The 17,908-nt window shown below is 35.2% G+C and overlaps 1 protein-coding gene across 2 annotated transcripts; it reads right to left on the minus strand.

Moving 5' to 3' along the window:
• Positions 1-6,610: 6,610 nt before the first annotated feature.
• LOC140770873 (uncharacterized) lies at positions 6,611-11,198 on the minus strand. 2 transcript variants are annotated; one of them, XM_073112190.1, is made up of 10 exons: positions 11,011-11,197; positions 10,807-10,911; positions 10,480-10,740; positions 9,313-9,692; positions 8,664-8,913; positions 8,381-8,546; positions 8,193-8,295; positions 7,810-7,938; positions 7,530-7,745; positions 6,617-7,447 (listed from the first exon to the last, which is right to left on the minus strand). In XM_073112190.1, the coding sequence occupies exons 3-10, from the start codon at positions 10,703-10,705 to the stop codon at positions 7,169-7,171; spliced, it is 1,749 nt and encodes a 582-aa protein (XP_072968291.1). In that variant the 5' UTR covers positions 10,706-10,740; positions 10,807-10,911; positions 11,011-11,197; the 3' UTR covers positions 6,617-7,168. The 2 variants fall into 2 exon arrangements, with proteins under 2 accessions (XP_072968292.1, XP_072968291.1); XM_073112191.1 differs by having other exon boundaries at positions 6,611-7,447; positions 7,623-7,745; positions 10,480-10,911; positions 11,011-11,198.
• Between the last annotated feature and the right edge of the window lie 6,710 nt (positions 11,199-17,908).

Raw genomic sequence — 17,908 nt, forward strand, 5'->3', positions numbered from 1 at the left:
AAGAAGAGCATTATATATAGAGCAGGGAGAGAGAGAGAGAGGAGATGGAACATAGAAGGAAGGGAGACAAATAAATAAATTGAAGTGGAGTTTGCTTTATTTTGAATGTGAATATATGAATAATTTTTTGAAGTATATCAGATTATCAAATACATGTTAAAGTATTATAAATAAATTCAAGTGCCTCACTCGATGTCCCTTTTTTTTCTTTATGTTGCGTATAAGCTTTTAATACTTAACTTCAATGGTATAAATGAAGTTCTCCGTGTACATGAGCTTTTCTTTTAAAAAAAACGTATTATAAAATTAACTTTCCTATGATATATATATATATATATGGATTTTAGTAATTTTCTATGCATGTATATATCTAATACAAACTTTATATTTGTGGCTATATTGACTGTATACGGTGAACAAATTTATAATAGGTTTATGATCTAAACATATTACTGTACCTCCCTTAGCTTCTTTTTTTTATTAATACCATGGCCTCTCTACTGGATTACAACGAGGAAGCTCGTATATTTTGTCCTAACAAGTGTTATTAGTGTAAATAAAAATGATTTAACCTCTCTAAACATTTAATTTTTTTTGTACCACCAGTAACTTTTAACCCCAACCAACTCTAATAATCACAATCTTGAAAGAAAGAAGGAAAGAAATATTAATTCAAACATTTCTTGTAGTACTATCTTCATGTCATACTAATACTTTCAGGTACAATATTCCAAATGTAGCAACACTTATCACCAAAACTCACGAAATTTATATAAACACGATAACTTAGTCAAACATTGTACTGAAAGTGTCCATCCAACCAAATCTTCAAAGTGAAATGTTCCAAACTTTATGAATGAAGATCTTAATAATGATTTATCTATATATATCTATCCACTAATAAAGGGAATCTCTACATTCCACTATGATATATATATATATACAGAGGAAGGAAAGAAAGAGGTTTCATAATTGGTAAAAAGAGCACTGCTTATAGCACGAGGTACACGAACTGCAAGTCTGAATTAAGGTTCCTAGTACCAATCCAAAATGGTCAAATCCCAGCTGCTATCTGTGAAAGCTAATTTATTCTTCTCATTAATTAGTTTTCTTAGCTATTACATCTAATAAGATATAAATGAGGTACTTCTTAACACATGATATCGTATACATACATATGTATAAGGTTTAGGGTTTAGGGTTATTTTAACTACTATCTACCTAGGCTAGAGAGAGAGAAAAACATTTGCTCAAGCTACTTTGATCCATCTTTAGATAATGGATGTTAAAGAATGTTATATATTATTTGTATGTTACTTAATAATTTAATTTCCTAGATCAACTGATTATCTAATATGATGTCAACGTTTTAATTCGTGTGTTTATTTTGATGTCATGGTTCAAATCTCGTTAGCTTAATTTTAGTAATGCAATACAGTGGGTAGACATGATATATATGAGAAATTCTATAATTAATGCATATTATTCTTAATACACTAATCAAATAATAGTTTCTAATCTAGGTAGATACATTGTATATACAATGCAACCTCTCCAAATACAACCAACCAAAGCACCCGAAAATGGCGACAACTTCTGAAATGGCTGAATCAGCATCACCTCGATCCCTTCTGAAATTATTCTGCACTTCGCCATACTTAATTTGAGATAAACTGGAATGGAAAGCTCTCTTGAGGAACAAAGCCCAGATGTGTGATCCACCAATACCCATATTATAATACACTGTAATCACCCTAATATTTTGGAATATAGAATAGCCACACAAAGGCTAATTAAGACTATTCTCTAGTATTTGCATACAGTGTGGATCACCAAAGACAGAAGAATACCAGAGAGTTAGTGGGACTTGCTCTCTTGAGAACAAGGGCGCCACTCAACCCTTCCTTCTTGTGCTCCTCCCACTATACTAAGGCAACTAGTTATAAGTCATGTGCCATTGGCTGCTATGACCTCTAAAACTCAAACACATATATTAAGTACTTTTGCTGATGTTAATTAACTCTTCCACCAAAGAATTCCTTCGGTTGGTTGTTGCTTTCTCATGAGTGTCCACTTTGCTTTCACAGAGATCAGAGGTTCTTGTACACATTGGAAATGGCTCATCCTTTTTACCTGGTCATCTCCTCATTGGTTTCTTTTAAGGAGAGAGTCAAAAAGGATGCTCCACTATGACTTCCTCCTTGTATCTTTTTTTTTTTTCCTTCTTTTCTTTTTCTTTTAATCGCTAATCATAAGTTAGATAAGTTAGGTCTGTACAATAGATCAATCCTTAGAATGGACCACAACCAACTCAAAAGTTCAAACTCATAACCTTCGTAGGCCATGTATCCCTAATACTTTTCTTAATTTTGCAATATGATATAAGATTAGTGATTAATTGTTTAATGATGGGAGGCCATTGGTGAATTGATCTTTGGCTGTTTGCTATGCATGCAGGCTCTGGGTTTCAAGTGGGTTTGTTCAGATTGCAATATAACTTCGGTTACTTGTGCATATCATTAGCCTTTTAATTATGGTTTTAATTATTTTTAAAGCTTATCCGTATAGAGTTCTTTACAACCATCTTTTCCACAAGTTTTTACCAGTAAACTGTAGAGGTTTTATGCCTATAAAATATAATCCTGCCTTTGTAATTGATATTTAGACATCAAGCACTTGAGATTAAAGGGGACGTAAAATTCAATTTGATTGGATGATGACGTATTTTTCTTCCTTAGTGGGAAATCTTTGGGTTTATGATCTTATTATCTTCAAATGGTCACTTAGAGCATTAATGTGGATGACTTCAGAAGGATTTGGTGCGCTTTCTCTTCTAACTTTTATTTGAAAGTTTGCTTTCTATTTGCTATATCAATCTATTATAAGTAGATGGTGCAGTGGAAGAACCACAGCTTTTGTCTTTTAAATTGGACAAGGAAATTGATTTCTCCTTGGCATATTTTTCACGGTAATTAACACAATTATTGGCTCAATTGCATAAAACCCTTCTATACTTTTAACATAAGTATAATTCTCTATGAACTGGACTAAAGTATGATTGTTATATTTAACAAATCACAAGTTGAATTTAAATATAACCATTAGAGATAAAGTTGTAAAAAATTAAATAAAAATAATATTAATTAAATTTTAGATGACAAATATATTGAAAAAGGCTAGCACCTCTTCTATTAAGGCACTCTCATTGTGATCTAAAATAAGATTGTGTTCTATTACGAACTGACCTAATCCGATCCACAACGGTTCTTAAACTTAGATCCTAGCTTGATAACCTTCCAATGGCTAGATGGATGATAGAGTTAGACCTTGATGTGAAGGGGGAGAAGTTGTTATGAAAGAGGGTGATTAGAGATTGGAAGAAGCCGATAAAGACTTAAACAGTGGAAGAATGAAGGTGAGAGAGGGCGCCAATGACTAGAGTCAAGAGAGAAGGAGATAAACTAAAGCCAATTCCAATAACAAGATGATATCCCAACTAGGGTTTCCTCTACATATATATAGAGGCTCACCCTAAAAACTTCTCAAACATAAAAACACTCCAAACAACCCTAACAATCCCTAACAAATCTCACACTTTTGCCGCGGTAACTTCGAACGTGCCTGATCGCGTTCGAACGTGAAATTTCTATTCTCTGTCGATGTGAACGTGATGCAGGCCATTTGAATGCGCTTGATTGCATTCGAATGCAAAATTTTCGTCCTCTATCAATGCGAACGTGATACAGGTGTTCGAACCACCTCGTTCGAACGCGATCCCCATGTTCGAACGCACCCTGGCAAAAATTAATTTTATTGCTTCTACTTACTCAACTAGATAAATAGGCTCATTCTCATGAACCCAATATCATGCGTGGAGCCAATATGGATCGAATTGTATCATATATGTCCTAGTAAAATAAAATTGCAAATGATAATACCACGGACATTCAATTTGTATATGACTAGCCTCCCTAGCAATGAGAAAAAAATGTCATGAAAATTTTGAAAAAGTGCAGTATATTTTGCCTTTATTATTATTATTTACACGTCATATAAATATTTATTATTCAACTCTTATATTTTACTTTTAATGCCTCAAAAATACTTCGGCATCAATTTTATTAATTATCAATTACTATATAGATCAGTTAAATTAATTATAAATACAAAATTACCTTTATATTTTGAATAAGTTTAATGGTAAGGTAAAAATAAATGGATAACTGATTCCAAAGTCAAATTGTAAATATTAATGAAAATATTCTTGATTCCATCAATTATTATAACGTTTAGGTTAACTCAGAATATTTACTAAAAAAACTATAGGAGTCAAACAATATATTCAGAAGTTAACAATAATAAAGTCAACAAGCGATCACATGGTGTTATCGATAAATTTCCCTAAAACTTACAATAACTTATAATTCCTTAATAATAACTCAATACAACGACAGATTACCATTGAGGTGCTAATTTGTCTTTGATAGCTATCTTCCTTATGACCAAGAAGATCATAAGATCAACTCCAACTCCAATATTCGATAGTTGGTGGTGATTAGAGGTGTAAATGAGCTGATCCTGAGCAAACTGGTTTTGACTCAGGCTAGAATTGGGCTTAAGCTCGGCTCAGCTCAACTCAAACCGAGCCTGAGCTCGAGCTTGAAATGAGCATATCATCAATTAGAGTCGGATTGAGCTGGACCAAGCCAAATCGAATCCAAGCTGAGCTAAAAAAGATGAAGAAGGAGGAGGTGGGGCACCGCGGTCGCTTATTGCTGCAAAAGGAGGAGGAGGCAATACTGCTACTATAGAAGAAGAAGAAGAAGAATAAGGAGGAGGAAGAGGAGGAGCACATCGGAGAACAAGGCAACACCCTTTTATACTAAGCCTATTGAGTCGAGCTTGCTCAGGCTCAGCTTGATATTAATTTTGAGCCGGTTTTAGCAGTTGGGCTCGGCTCAGCTCTGATCGAGCTGAACTAGACTCGAGCTTCAATCGAGCCAAGCCCGAGCCGTTCGTTGAGCTTGACAGCCCTAGTGGTGACTTGGTTTAATGACTTTACTCGATTGATGGCCCGACGGTGCGGTTGGCTTAGAGGAGTAGTTCAGCAGCGCGATGACTTAAAGCAATATCTTAGCGGCGTTTAGTTCAACGATACACACAGCTTAAATTCTAAATTAGACAGTTTTGTATATCGACTAAAGCTTGACAAAAGTCTTAGTACCTTTATATCTATGCAGGGTTGATTCTTTGTCCAACCCATATTTAGCTTTCAAACCCTTGAATGGTTAGAAAAGAAAATTTGTCTCTTTGCAATTTGAGGTCATCTTGCAGCAATGGACAACCAATTTTTTCCGAATGTAGCAAATAAATAAATTTTCTTTTCTGAGCAGAAAAAGAAAGAATGCGGTGAGGTCACTTTGCATGCCCCCACAGTGACATGCAAACATTCTTGTGATGGTAATATAATAGTAATAGGAATTAGGAATTGACATTGAGAAGAGTCTCATATGGTGGTGGGCTGACATTGATGGCAATCCTTTCAGACAACCTGGGCAACTTATACTGTTCGGATTAGCTGCTGACCCTGGAAGAAAGAAAGCACGGTGGCGGTGACCTTTGTCGTGTGTGTATTCCCTGGAGAACGCAAGTGTCTCAGTGCGGCATTTCGTCAAACACCTTTAGACAAACCCTCGAGTTGGAGAAAAACCACCGAACTTGATCCTAAACTTTAGCGATCGAAGAGCACCATTTGTCCTGACGTCCACATGTTGTGTATGCAGTGCCGAACAGCTCTGTGTACTATTAAGCACGCTCAATGTGTCAGATTCTGTTCATGTACATGTCAGCACGCCAATTATGTATCTTATTTCTCTTATACTCTTCGTCAAACAATAGTCACTCCATTTTCCTTATCCTTTTCTATAATATGGGCTTGTATTTAATTTTAAGGACGATTATGACCTGCCAAATCTATGTCGAGCTTTAATTTGTAACGTATTTTCCCGACATATCCTTACATATCAGCTCACAAAGCCAATTTGTTGAGCACTAATTTGTATTATTTGAGCTGCGAGGGGTTGTTAAAATAAACGAGCGGCTCTGGTTCGACTCAGAATCCGAGCCAGGTCAAAAGCCAGGTCAAAAAGTTTGAAAATAATTTTGAGTCCAGTTTAAACTGGAGCTGGAGCTGGCTCACTCAAACTCGGCTCGTTACACCCCTACTTAAGAACCTATTATTTCAGTTTTCAAACTCATAGGTATTCTAAACGTAAGCAAGAAAAAGAAGAGGAGGGGATTCCGCCATGGAAAGACACCATTACAGAGTGGGGAACAAGCGGCATTGCAGAGTATTAACTTTTAACTCATGCCCACTACTGCATGCTTTCAAGTGGATACACAAATGATCATAGATAGACAGGGACGTAACACTTGGATGACCTCATCGTTTGTGTATGTGTGTGTGTGCAAATAATATACATCTATTTCTTAGGAGGGGTTACATCATAGATCACTACGGTACAGAGGTTGTGAGTCGATCTATATAGAAAACGAATAGACTATTACAAGTATAACAATCAACTTAAACCTCATATATCTCTTTTAACAATTGGTATCAAAGCTTAAGGTTCAGTAAACCTAGACTCTTACCAAGAGTAGCTCTATCAAACATACATCATCTCGGCACTCAGAAAGTTGATATGCCATTGCTATAGGTACTATTTTGGCCAAAAACTAAAAAAAAAGAAGCTTTCCTCATCATAACCAGAAACAAGTTGCAACTATGAGTTCCAACATAATGATGGCCACTCCAACACCAACAGACGTGTTTGCATTGCTGCTATTTCTCTCTTGACCAATTGAATCCTGATTACGTTCTCAAGCATTAATCCACTGTTTCATCACTGCAAGAATATTAATTCTTTTGTTCTCTCTGAAGCACATATTAAAGATCATACTGGAAAACAACACAGTACAATCCTAATTTAGAATCTTCACCTCTCCTAATAATCATATGCACAGATGTAATGTCGATGCAGGAGATCAAGAATTAGTAAAGCAACAATCAGATTGCTCTCTCTCTCTCTCTCTATATATATATACATGGAGATTATATACTTAATTCTATGTACTTTGGATATCCAGGAAGGTTTCAAGATAACCAATGTCACCAAAAGCGATCCTTGTTGACACTTAGATACCCAGCCATTACCTTGCCTCCGGTGTTTCGCATACCGTCTATGAGATAGCACCATGTTGACCCCAAAGCTCCAACGAAGAAATCAGCTTCGGTAGCCATTAAGAAGTTGACGAGGGGATAATTTGTGCTAATCTCGCGACCAAGGCTTGCCTCGTACGTGGCCATTGTCATGTTTCCAGCTTGGCGTGTTACATTGGTGTAATAGAAGTTCCAACGAGGATATAATCTAGTTTTATCAATTACTTCCTGCAGGCAAATTGTGATATGTGATGATCTTCATAAGCACTGAGATTAAGATTGGTAAGATAAATAAAAGGAAATGGCATGCCATCATTTCTGTCGAGAGCCATATGTTTTGAAGTGTTGGAAAGCGTTCTTTGATGCGGTCTGCCAGATCCATGTAGTTTGCGAAACCAACTACCTTCATTTCACAAGCTTTGTCCCCCATTCTCACATGCATGCTAAGGAGAGGCCTCGGCATCCATGGTTTATAATCCGACCACACAAAGAGTTCGATATCAGGTTGTGATCTATTAGCAGTGACCTAAAAAAGCAGAACCTCATGGTTAAATCCACAAAAAGCATTCAATAAACTATAAGTTGCACACCTTTGGCAAATCTGCAGGAAGGTTTTCGATAACAAGTTTTGCAGATTGCAGACCAAATGCAGCATGTCGAGCCTCATTTAACAGATTGCATGTGTACTCAGTTTGAAACCTCATTAAATATCGTATAGCCTGCAAAAGGTTTCGGATTACATATGAACTTCAAAGTAACAAGTACAAAAGAATACAGGATCATTAGGAATTGAAGATAGGATACACCAAACTAGCTGAAAGACAAATTAATATGGCTAGACTGACTAAAATTAATGGTGTTATTCTAACTAACATCATTGTTTCAATAGAGAAATAATAGCAATGAAGAGGCAAAATCATAAACAAAGATGAGCAAGATCCTTCTGAGTTCTGAAGAAGGAAGGCCTAACTACCTGTGCTCGCCACCATCTCCGGTCCATCTTACGATGATGCATAAGTAAACTCCCATCTATGTCAGTCGTGGGTTGCAAATAACTCCATGGCTCACCCCATACTCTGGATATTGGGACATTGCAAGAAAGCTCAATTTCATGCCACATCGGTGTACAGAGTTATTAAAAGAAACAAACTGATAAGATACCTCGGTATTCGTCCAGCCCATAATTGCTTTGAGGTATAGTTCTCCTTCACTGTTATTATTCCATCCCTCCAAGCTTCTGGGCTACTCATAAGCTCAAAGGCACGCTCGCGGCACGCAAGAGATGTTTCAGGGAAAAAGTAGCAAGACCAGTGAGACCGTGATGAACCTGTCAAGTAATTCTTGAGGTTTCTTATTGTCGATACTTTCATTTTGATTATTTTACTGGTCAAGCTGATAATTTTCTAAAGCAAATCAAATATATCTTTTATCATAGATTTGGTACCTTGGCAGCCACCATGATCAGCCCGATTGTAATAGTTTGTAACAAGAATGCGTTTTTCATTTATTGCAATGGCGAGCAGCCCAGTCATTCCTGCAAATTGTGCCCCCATGCCAAATCCTGGTAGCTTCTCCCAATCAGCAACCAGAAATCGCAAGGTAGGATGGCTGCAGTCCTGTGGATGTTGGTGAATCCATATATCTCTCTGTACTTGCCTAGTTAAAGGATAGTTGTTCTCATCTGATCCTACTACCTGACAGTTTTCAATGTAAAAAAATAAGATAATATGGAAAAATTTCAGAATGAAAATATCAACCCAGGGCTGATCAAGGTACCAAATCTAAATACTTTTCGTGTGTTATTTAAGACCAGAGGATGGTATAATATGTTCTGTCAAATAACTGTTCACAAAAAGAGACGCATTCAATCGAAATAAAAGAATTGAGGACTGATCAAAATTTCAGCAATCATGACTTTTATAAGAGAACCGCAAAATCTTAAGAATACAGTCTCCCTGATAATTGTAATGCCCTTGAAGATCCCCCTTTCATCGGAAAAAAAAAGCATAAATTCTGATAAACAATAAAAGCTTACAGAAAATTAACATTTTTTAAGAAATTCTACCATAACATATGCTGATATGTTCACATACCCAAGGAGGATAAGCATCTTCGAACTCTTCAAGGTGTGCAAACTGCGTATGCTCTGGCCGTTTTGATGATGCATGTTTAAATAACTCAAGTCCCAACAATCCTCTCCATAATGTCCAAGCAGGAAAACTTCCATTGCCACCACGACTGTCAAAATGCCAGTTTCTTTCGACCTTTAACTTGCAATTCTCAACATGAGGAGCTTGTGGTACTCTTGAATTCTGAATTCCTCCCAGGGGAGCTTCATTTGCAGCATCTTTTGCTCCAAGTAAATTACTCCAAGTAGAGTAAAGATTCATGATCTTCTCCTGATCACTCAGCTGCCCATTCTTAGCAATTCCCAACTTTTGTTGTACAATAAAGTCGCCGTCTGTATGACACTCTGCATTTACAAGTGTCTTCTGATCAAAATCGTGAAAAAGCACTCAAGTGGAAAATAACATCTACTCCAAAAGTATACGCAGTTTCTAAATAGTAGAGTACCTTTTAGAGAAGTTAACTAGTGGATGTAGAAGCTAAAGCAAATGCCACATTCATATATAATATTCACTTGCAGCATTTTGCCAACGCTCAGAATTACTAAGCTGACAAGAATCAAATTAACAAGCCCCTGCCCCCTTATTTTGCTGGATGATTCAATTAAAACCACCATCCGCCGGTCCATATAGGTTGACATTCATGGAAGGAACCAAAGCAATTTTGCACAATTAGGTCCAAATATAAAAAGAGGCGTCATGCAACGGGCAAGCCTTACGCCATTATCGCACCAATTATGTCCAAATATGACATCCATAAATCCATATTCACCAGGATTAACCCCAATTATCAAGAACAAGATAGTTATGACAGTATGAAATCTACTGTCTTCCTAGAATTCATCTCTTCCCCCAAGTTTGCCAAGGCATAAGACCTCACTTCAACATCCAGGCAGAACCAAGACTCTAATTGATAAGATAGCGGAATCGAAGGAAAAGACTCTAATTGTTTCCAAGAGCAAACAAGACAGAAGGCTGAATAAAAAATTATTCAGATAAAATTATGTGTGAGGAACTAAAAGTTACACAGATAAAGAATAATGAAGGCAGAGGCTTCATAACCAGAAAGAATACAAGTTAAAAGTAACCTAAAATTCATAGCCAGGAAATATGAGTAGTATACATGACTCATACCAGAATCAGGTAAGCTTGAATTCTGCAAACTTGCTCTCTGAGACTTCGAGTACACCAATCGCGGCGCCGAAATTGGGAAGGAAGAGAAAGCCACAAGAAAGAGATACGTAATGCAAACACCAGAGAAGAAACCCAACACCCAAATCTTACAAGTAGTGGAGCTGCTCATCTGCAAGGCTTTCTGAGAGATAATCCTTTCAAGGCTCTTCCGTGTCGTCGATTCCATCACTCTTCAATTCAGTCACGTCTCTTTTAAACCATCTGCTTCCCAAAAACACCCAACAGATGAACATAACAGACTTCAACGAGGAATTTGTACACCACTACCTGTGCAGGTTCGTCCTTTTCATTTCTTTCCAAACGCATCATCACATGATGGTTGCATCCTTCAGTACCCATCTCATGGAATTCACCAGAGGAAAAAGAAACAACCTGAAACAAAGATTAAATCCTTTCTAAAACCCTTTTTAAGGCTAGTACAAAGAATCAAAGTCTTTGCATGCAACTGGCAAATAAGACAAAGATTTGTACTTTGGAGGGGGGGGGGGAGAAGTGGGACTCAAAAGAGTTCATGAGATGGTTTGCATCCTCTGCGCAGTTCAAATCTTTGTGTCAGTCAGTTGCAAAAGTCGAAAGTGCAGCAGAAGAGAACAAGAAGATGGCAGAGAGAAATAGGGGGAGATTGGCAACTGGCATTAGCTTGTTTTTGGAGCCAGAACTTATTCTTGTACCTATCCAGGTCCCACAACAGAGTCTACTACTGGCCTTCATATTAGTTTATGGATCTTATTCCTTAACTCCTAGATATTTCAATAACTATACGGTGGAATATTTATATGGCTTGAGGATGCTTGGGCACCTGAGAAATGGCCCATTAGAATATTATTAATGACTAAAATTATAGCTTTTCTTTTCCCTAATAAAGTGAAGTAATTAAGTAGGCGAGAAGCAAAGTGAAACCATCATCATTAGAAAGACAGTTTGGTGGGGAGAGGTTGGTGTTTATTTATTTATTTATTTATTTATTTTATTTATTATTTTTGAGAGGATGAAATAAAATCCTTTTGCTTGGTGATGATGTGGCGATTATTTATCTAGTCATTATTTGAAGAGGATGAATCTGAGCCGTCCGATTACGGCTTGGACGTGGAGTTATCGTATCTTAGAAAAGTCGCCAGCTGGAAGCCGGAACTCCTACCGTTGTAGATGGGTTTGATCGCGACGGTAGCGAGATAGGAGGCGGATTTGAAAAAAAAATTTACAAAGCCAAATTGGAGAGCTCGCCTGAGGTCCGAGTGGTTTATTAAGTTGTTAAGTAGTTTGATATTATATATATATTTTTTATATTTATGAGCTTAATACGAGCCGGATAATAAACCAATCCTACCTAGATATAAATTGTCGTGCTACTAAACTATTCTTCTAAGCTAACCGCACTGTCGAGCTATCAATCGAATCGAGCTAAACTATTAAATCACCAATAATTTCTTTATAATATTGTTCGGAATTGGAGTGAACATATAATCTCTTTGGTTATAGGAAAATGTACCGCACCAATACTATATTTTTATGACTTTATTATAATTAGAATTCTTATGAATAGGAAATAATTGTTCTTCTACGTGCAAATATCACGATATCCTTTTTATTTATTTTATTTTTTTTGTGTGGATTCGTAAGTCTATAAATGTTAGGTCTTTTTAAAGAGCAAGTAGATAATTAAGTCCATGTCAACCGGGTCAAGTGTTAGATACAATCCAAGTCTAAGTCAGTTGGGTCCGAGTAAAAAGATTGTAACTAGATGCACAAATAAAGACGATGCAAAAATATTTGTCAAATATATAACGTAGTTTATGTATATAGTTAGAGTTGTTGTAGGATATGAGTTTTTATCTTTTAAAATTGTCTTAGAATCAGGAAGTATATCTTTTAGAATTGGTTTAGATTATAAGTTCATTTCCAAAATTTGTTTATGATTAGTAACATGTGAAGGAACCTATTTAGAATGTACCTAAACTTTGTTCTTTTTGATAGAATGCAATTTTTATTAAATAATCCTTTCACACATATTGTTGGAGATTTAAAGTGAGATTTTTTTGGTATGGATATTTTAAGTGTGAATTTTGGTGAGATGCCGAAGTCATAAATTAGTAAGACGTCTGTTAATATCGATATAAAAACTCAAACACAATTAAGAGCATAATAAGTAGATCAATTACCTTGGAAATAAGTATCTGTCGTAGTTATATACCACAAAAGGAGCACAATAAAAGGCTTGATCGATCAAAAAATCTATAACAAAACTAGGATGGAGAGTTTGAGTTATTCGGTTTCATCCGGTTTGTACAATCATATACATTATTTCTATAAATCCTATAAAAGAAACTACAAACAATTAGACAAAAGGGAATAAAAAAGAGCCCTAACCAAGGGAAGTCACAACGACGAATGTGAATACTTGAGAAATTGTCTCTATCTTGTAAGGACTTGATGTAAAATATACTAGTCAGTCTTGATTGCCAATGCTATGGTGGTTTGAGAAACGCTACTATTTATGAAATACTAAGACATCGACAACATTATTATCAAATTTGACTCTCTTGTCTTTTTCAATTGCTTGCAGGGGCCATCAAATCTGCTTAGTCTGTCGAAGTCTTAGTGGATGATATTGAAATCCCAACTCTTAATTTCTAAAATTATAAAGTTAATCATATTTTTAGATAGGCTATATGGGCTATAAATTTACTTGCTAATTAAGGTGGAGTAATTAGTTATAGCCTTACATTAAAACTATATTATTATTTCAAATAAAATATTAACCTATTTATTTAAGAAAATAAATAATAATAATAATATATAAGTTTACCTTAGCAATAATCGTAGAGTTACATGCATAAGCCTGGAAACAAGTCTTACAAGCCCACAAAACTAGCTCGGAGGTATTTAAATTAAGACTAAGAAATGAGGTTAAGCTATTTAGTTCTGAACTTCCGAATTATCCTTGAGAGAAAATATTTAGGAAGTCACCTTTATTATTAGATTAATTAATATCTTTCCTTCTCAATTAATGCTCTCCATTCCAAGATCTCTCAGCATTTTGCTTTGAATTAATCCACTTTTTTTTATTATCAGATACCAAAGTTATCCTCTTACTTTCATTCAATGCTAAATTATCCCAGCTTTTAATCTGATTTGAATTTAGTTTAATTGAGTTCAGATCGTAAATAGGTTAATCTACATAACTCGATTAATAATCCGATCGTGTTTAGATTTATATACTAATGACCTATTTTAACCTAATTTAAGTATACAGATCGGATCAAATCAACCCAACTTATTAATATATAATTATAAACAACTCTTCTAGACCTAAACTACCACCCCCCTTAAACTGATTCACCCAGCCGCTGCTTATCCAAATCCCTCAATTTGATCCTATTTTATTGAGCACTAGTGCTTTAGTTTATCCTCAACTTATTTTGATGGCTTAATTTAGTTTTATAATTAGATTAACATGATGGTCAGGTTAAGTTATTAATATCTATCAAATAGTACGGTATGCCTCAACACATTTTTAAGTATAGTAAATAAAAATGTAGGCAGATATTTATAACTTTATCATTTATACTTAGCTGTTTATTGCGCTTTAGACCCTGTATTTTATTTATTTATGTTACATGTGTCACTCATGTAATCAAATCAATAACATATTTAGTTAATAAATTTAGACTATAAACAGATTATACTAAAACATAGGGTGTAAACTAAAGTAATGCATTGTGAGAAATCATAAAGTTTAAGAAAAAAGAAATATATTTCAGTCCCCATCCGCCTAAGTCTAGCCTTAATCAATCTGATTTTAACCGGGTTAAGTTCGGCCTAAGCTCAATTTGAGTCTTATTCGACTCGAGCTCGAGATGGTAATAAACATCGTGAGCTAAGCCTTTTCTCACTCAACCCAATCTTCTACATTTGTACGTGGCTCAGCTCGCTTATTCCGTTTTAGTCTCATAATAGATACCAACTATGTTTCTGTGAAAATCAACTACAATATTTTCAGTGATGCCCATTATATTTGGCCCAATAAGATATATTATCTTTTAAATCTGACCCGCTATGCTTGGCATATACTTAGATATCTCATGGGCTAGTGAGTATAAAAGACTATAATATTTTAGCTTGGCCTGAACGTAGCCTGGCTTAAGTTATTAATGGGATGGGCTATAAACAAATACTTAAGAATGGTTTATCCGAAAAGTTCGGCCCGGCTAGATAATCTTCTAGTATTTGTAGGACAATTATTTCTAATTGTCTATCACTTTGATAGCTTTCAGTGATTGTTTACCAATGTATTGGATCATTAAAATCAAATCAAATAAAACCCAAATGCCTAACCGTCTGAAAAACATGGAAGTATTTCTTCGTCTCATTGTCTTGAAAATATAATCAAACCAACCAAAATAAATAAATAGAATCAAACTAACCAACCTTAACAAAATTACCTTCCCTAAGATTAAGAAGGTTAAAAGGTTGACTCCAAACTCAAATAATTATCATAGAAAAATTTACTTAGTAATCTAGTGGCTTGGCTCGGTTTGATTAATGTCTCGATAGTGTGGCAATTTGGAGCAGTGTTTCGATGACGTTTAATTTGGATTAGTTCGGTGACGTATATAGCTTAAAATTTATATTCGACGGCTTAGTATATTGGCCAAAGGTTAGTGAAGCTGAAATGCATCTATATCTAAAAAAGATTGACCTTTTCTTGAGCTTATCGCTTACCTTTAGGCTTTGGAATAATAATAATAATAAAAGTATAATCAAAGTTCCTAATCATCAATAACCAGCTAAAAAGGCTCTTGATTTTAAGATGCTTCTTTGAGTATAATTTGACCATCAATGTTAATTAATTCCAAAAGTCTTTAACATTAAAATAATTGTTGTCTCTAAATAAGCTTAAGCTTTTAGAGCCATAGAGTTATCTTGGCCATCATGGAGTAAAGAATCTAATACTCGTTTTGCATTACACACACAAGAATATATTAATAACAAACAGAACAACTAAAGCAGTTCCAATCTTAGTTAATTGTTAAACTGACATTCTCAAAGTAATTTCAGTGCCCTTTAAACAGACGCCAAGAAATCTACTGAGAAATCATAGTGATAAAGCTATTTTTTGACATAAGAAGTAGATTTCTTTTTCATTTTTCACCCCAAGATGGAGACAACCTTTGGAATTTCTAGAGATGATTTAGATAGAGAAGACTTCAAATAAGATCAGTTACTTTCATGTCTTTGGAGAAGATAGCATGCTTAGTCTCTTCTATCATCTTTTTCTACATTGAATGCCCCACAAAGTAGAAAAAACACTCGTCTCTTTACTAACCATCAACCTAGCAAAAGTTTCGCTCTTTAGTGAAAGTTACTGCTGTTAAGAATCACTACATAAGCTCAGGATTGATTTGAAGAGTGCCAGAATGAATAAATTACAAAGAAAAAAAGGATAAAGGAAAGATTCTTTGACAGAAAGAGAATGAAAAGAAAAGATGATCTGAAGGAGACCCTCTCTAAATTCTCAGAGTTGACTGTAGACAACTTATGTTATTTTCTTTCCCTAGATAAATCTATATGACTACATCACTCTATTATCCATTTGTTGACGTCTAGGATCAAAAATAGTTTTGATCCTAGAATCATGCTAGTTTTACAAGCAGGTTATATGCATGTTATCCGTTTACAATCATAGCAAATTTATGACACATTGGCAATCTTAAGTGGGTTGGGTAGGCCTTTATCATGAGTTAAAAGGAGATTGAGTTCACTTTTGTTTGCACTTTGAAGCAGAGATTCTATTTGGTTCAGCTTTGTCATGGTGGAGTAGAGTTTTCAACTTTAAATTTGTTCCATAAATTATCCAGTCATTCTATTAAGCATCTTAAAGTAATTATCTACTTCAAAAAAGTGGATAGAAAGGGTACTAATTAATCTTTACTTCCTTGTCATATTTTTGCACCCAAGTTTAAAATTTTAGTCCTTTCTTGTAACAATATATATGTGCTTATACTTCTTAGGCCTCCTTTTACTTCTAACTTCTTGCTACAAATTTGTAGTCCACTGCATCTGCATGGCAAGAGATCAATGCATTGGAAGATCAAATTTAGTACTATGTATGCTTCTTCTCTGCCTCATTTTATTCTCATTAAGTCAGCAGACAAACAAGCTCAGGTTGTCTAGCAATTCAATGCGGCGTCTTCTTTCCTCTTCCGCAACTCGAAACATGAAGCTGGATCCACAGATTTGCAACTCTACTTCTCAGTTCAGTGACAGCAAACATGAAGTTCCTACTGGCCTAAATCCTATATCCAACAGGTAGATTTGGTGTCATCATCACCATATCGTTGACATCCTAATCTTATCAGTATCTTCCCATTAGGATCGATAAATATTGCATTTAGATCACTTGTCATAGTTGTATGTTTGTCAGATATGAGCTTTTCTCTGTTCTTTTTCTTTCTTTCTCTTAAGTATGCTGTGCAGTGGTCATCATCACAGAGTTGAATGTAGATGATCAACTGTTTTGCTTTCTAGGGAGCTCTATGGTGTTCATGATTGTAAGTCATAAGTGAGTTTGATTGCAGGTATCTGAAGTCTTTCATGTTATATTATGTGATGATCTACATATTTTAAAAGATATTCTAACCTGCGTAATAAGCTCGATTTCGCTAATCTTTTGGCACTTTTCCCTGGAGCAACTAGTCCTTCAAAACTTGATCATAAAAGTAAACAGAGGAATGTGATCTCAGAAGTCTTGTTAAGAGATCAGTTACCAGCCATAGTTTGATATCAGGAGTTCAAAATTAAGCAGCAGAATTTGCTATGCCAGTAGAGAAAGTTATTGCTTATAGAACAAAGACATGCAGAGGCAAATGTGACTGTCAAAGAGCTCCCCATTTAAGAGCCTAATAGCTCAACATAGTTCTAATAACTTGGCTAAATTACTCCTAAACCTTCTCAACTTGAATAAAAAGTGACACTAATATCACCTTAACTATTTTAAATGTTTCAAAATGACCCCTTATGTTGGCCTGCTATTTGGTAAATGATACATGTTGAAGGACTCTCCAAATTTATACTAAGATATTTATACCCTTTCAATTTTTATTAATCATTTCCCTAACATTTTCCTCCCAATCCTGAGTTATATACTGATATTGCTTTCAATTTCCCCTCTTCCTCTTAATCTTACCTAATTTCTCTCTTATTGGCATGGGATAATTTTATAAAATCAACTTCTTCTTTATAAGTGATATTGTTCAGGAGGTCTAACTATAATTTAGCCTAATAACTATATAAATTTATTAAATAAGTTGCCTAGTTGAATATTCTATACAGAGAGACAGAGAGAGAGAGAGAGTGGAACTTTGGCTTA

The sequence above is a fragment of the Typha angustifolia genome, chromosome 11 (assembly GCF_048772165.1).
Source record: "Typha angustifolia cultivar Huaian chromosome 11, ASM4877216v1, whole genome shotgun sequence".
Taxonomy (NCBI): Eukaryota; Viridiplantae; Streptophyta; class Magnoliopsida; order Poales; family Typhaceae; genus Typha; species Typha angustifolia.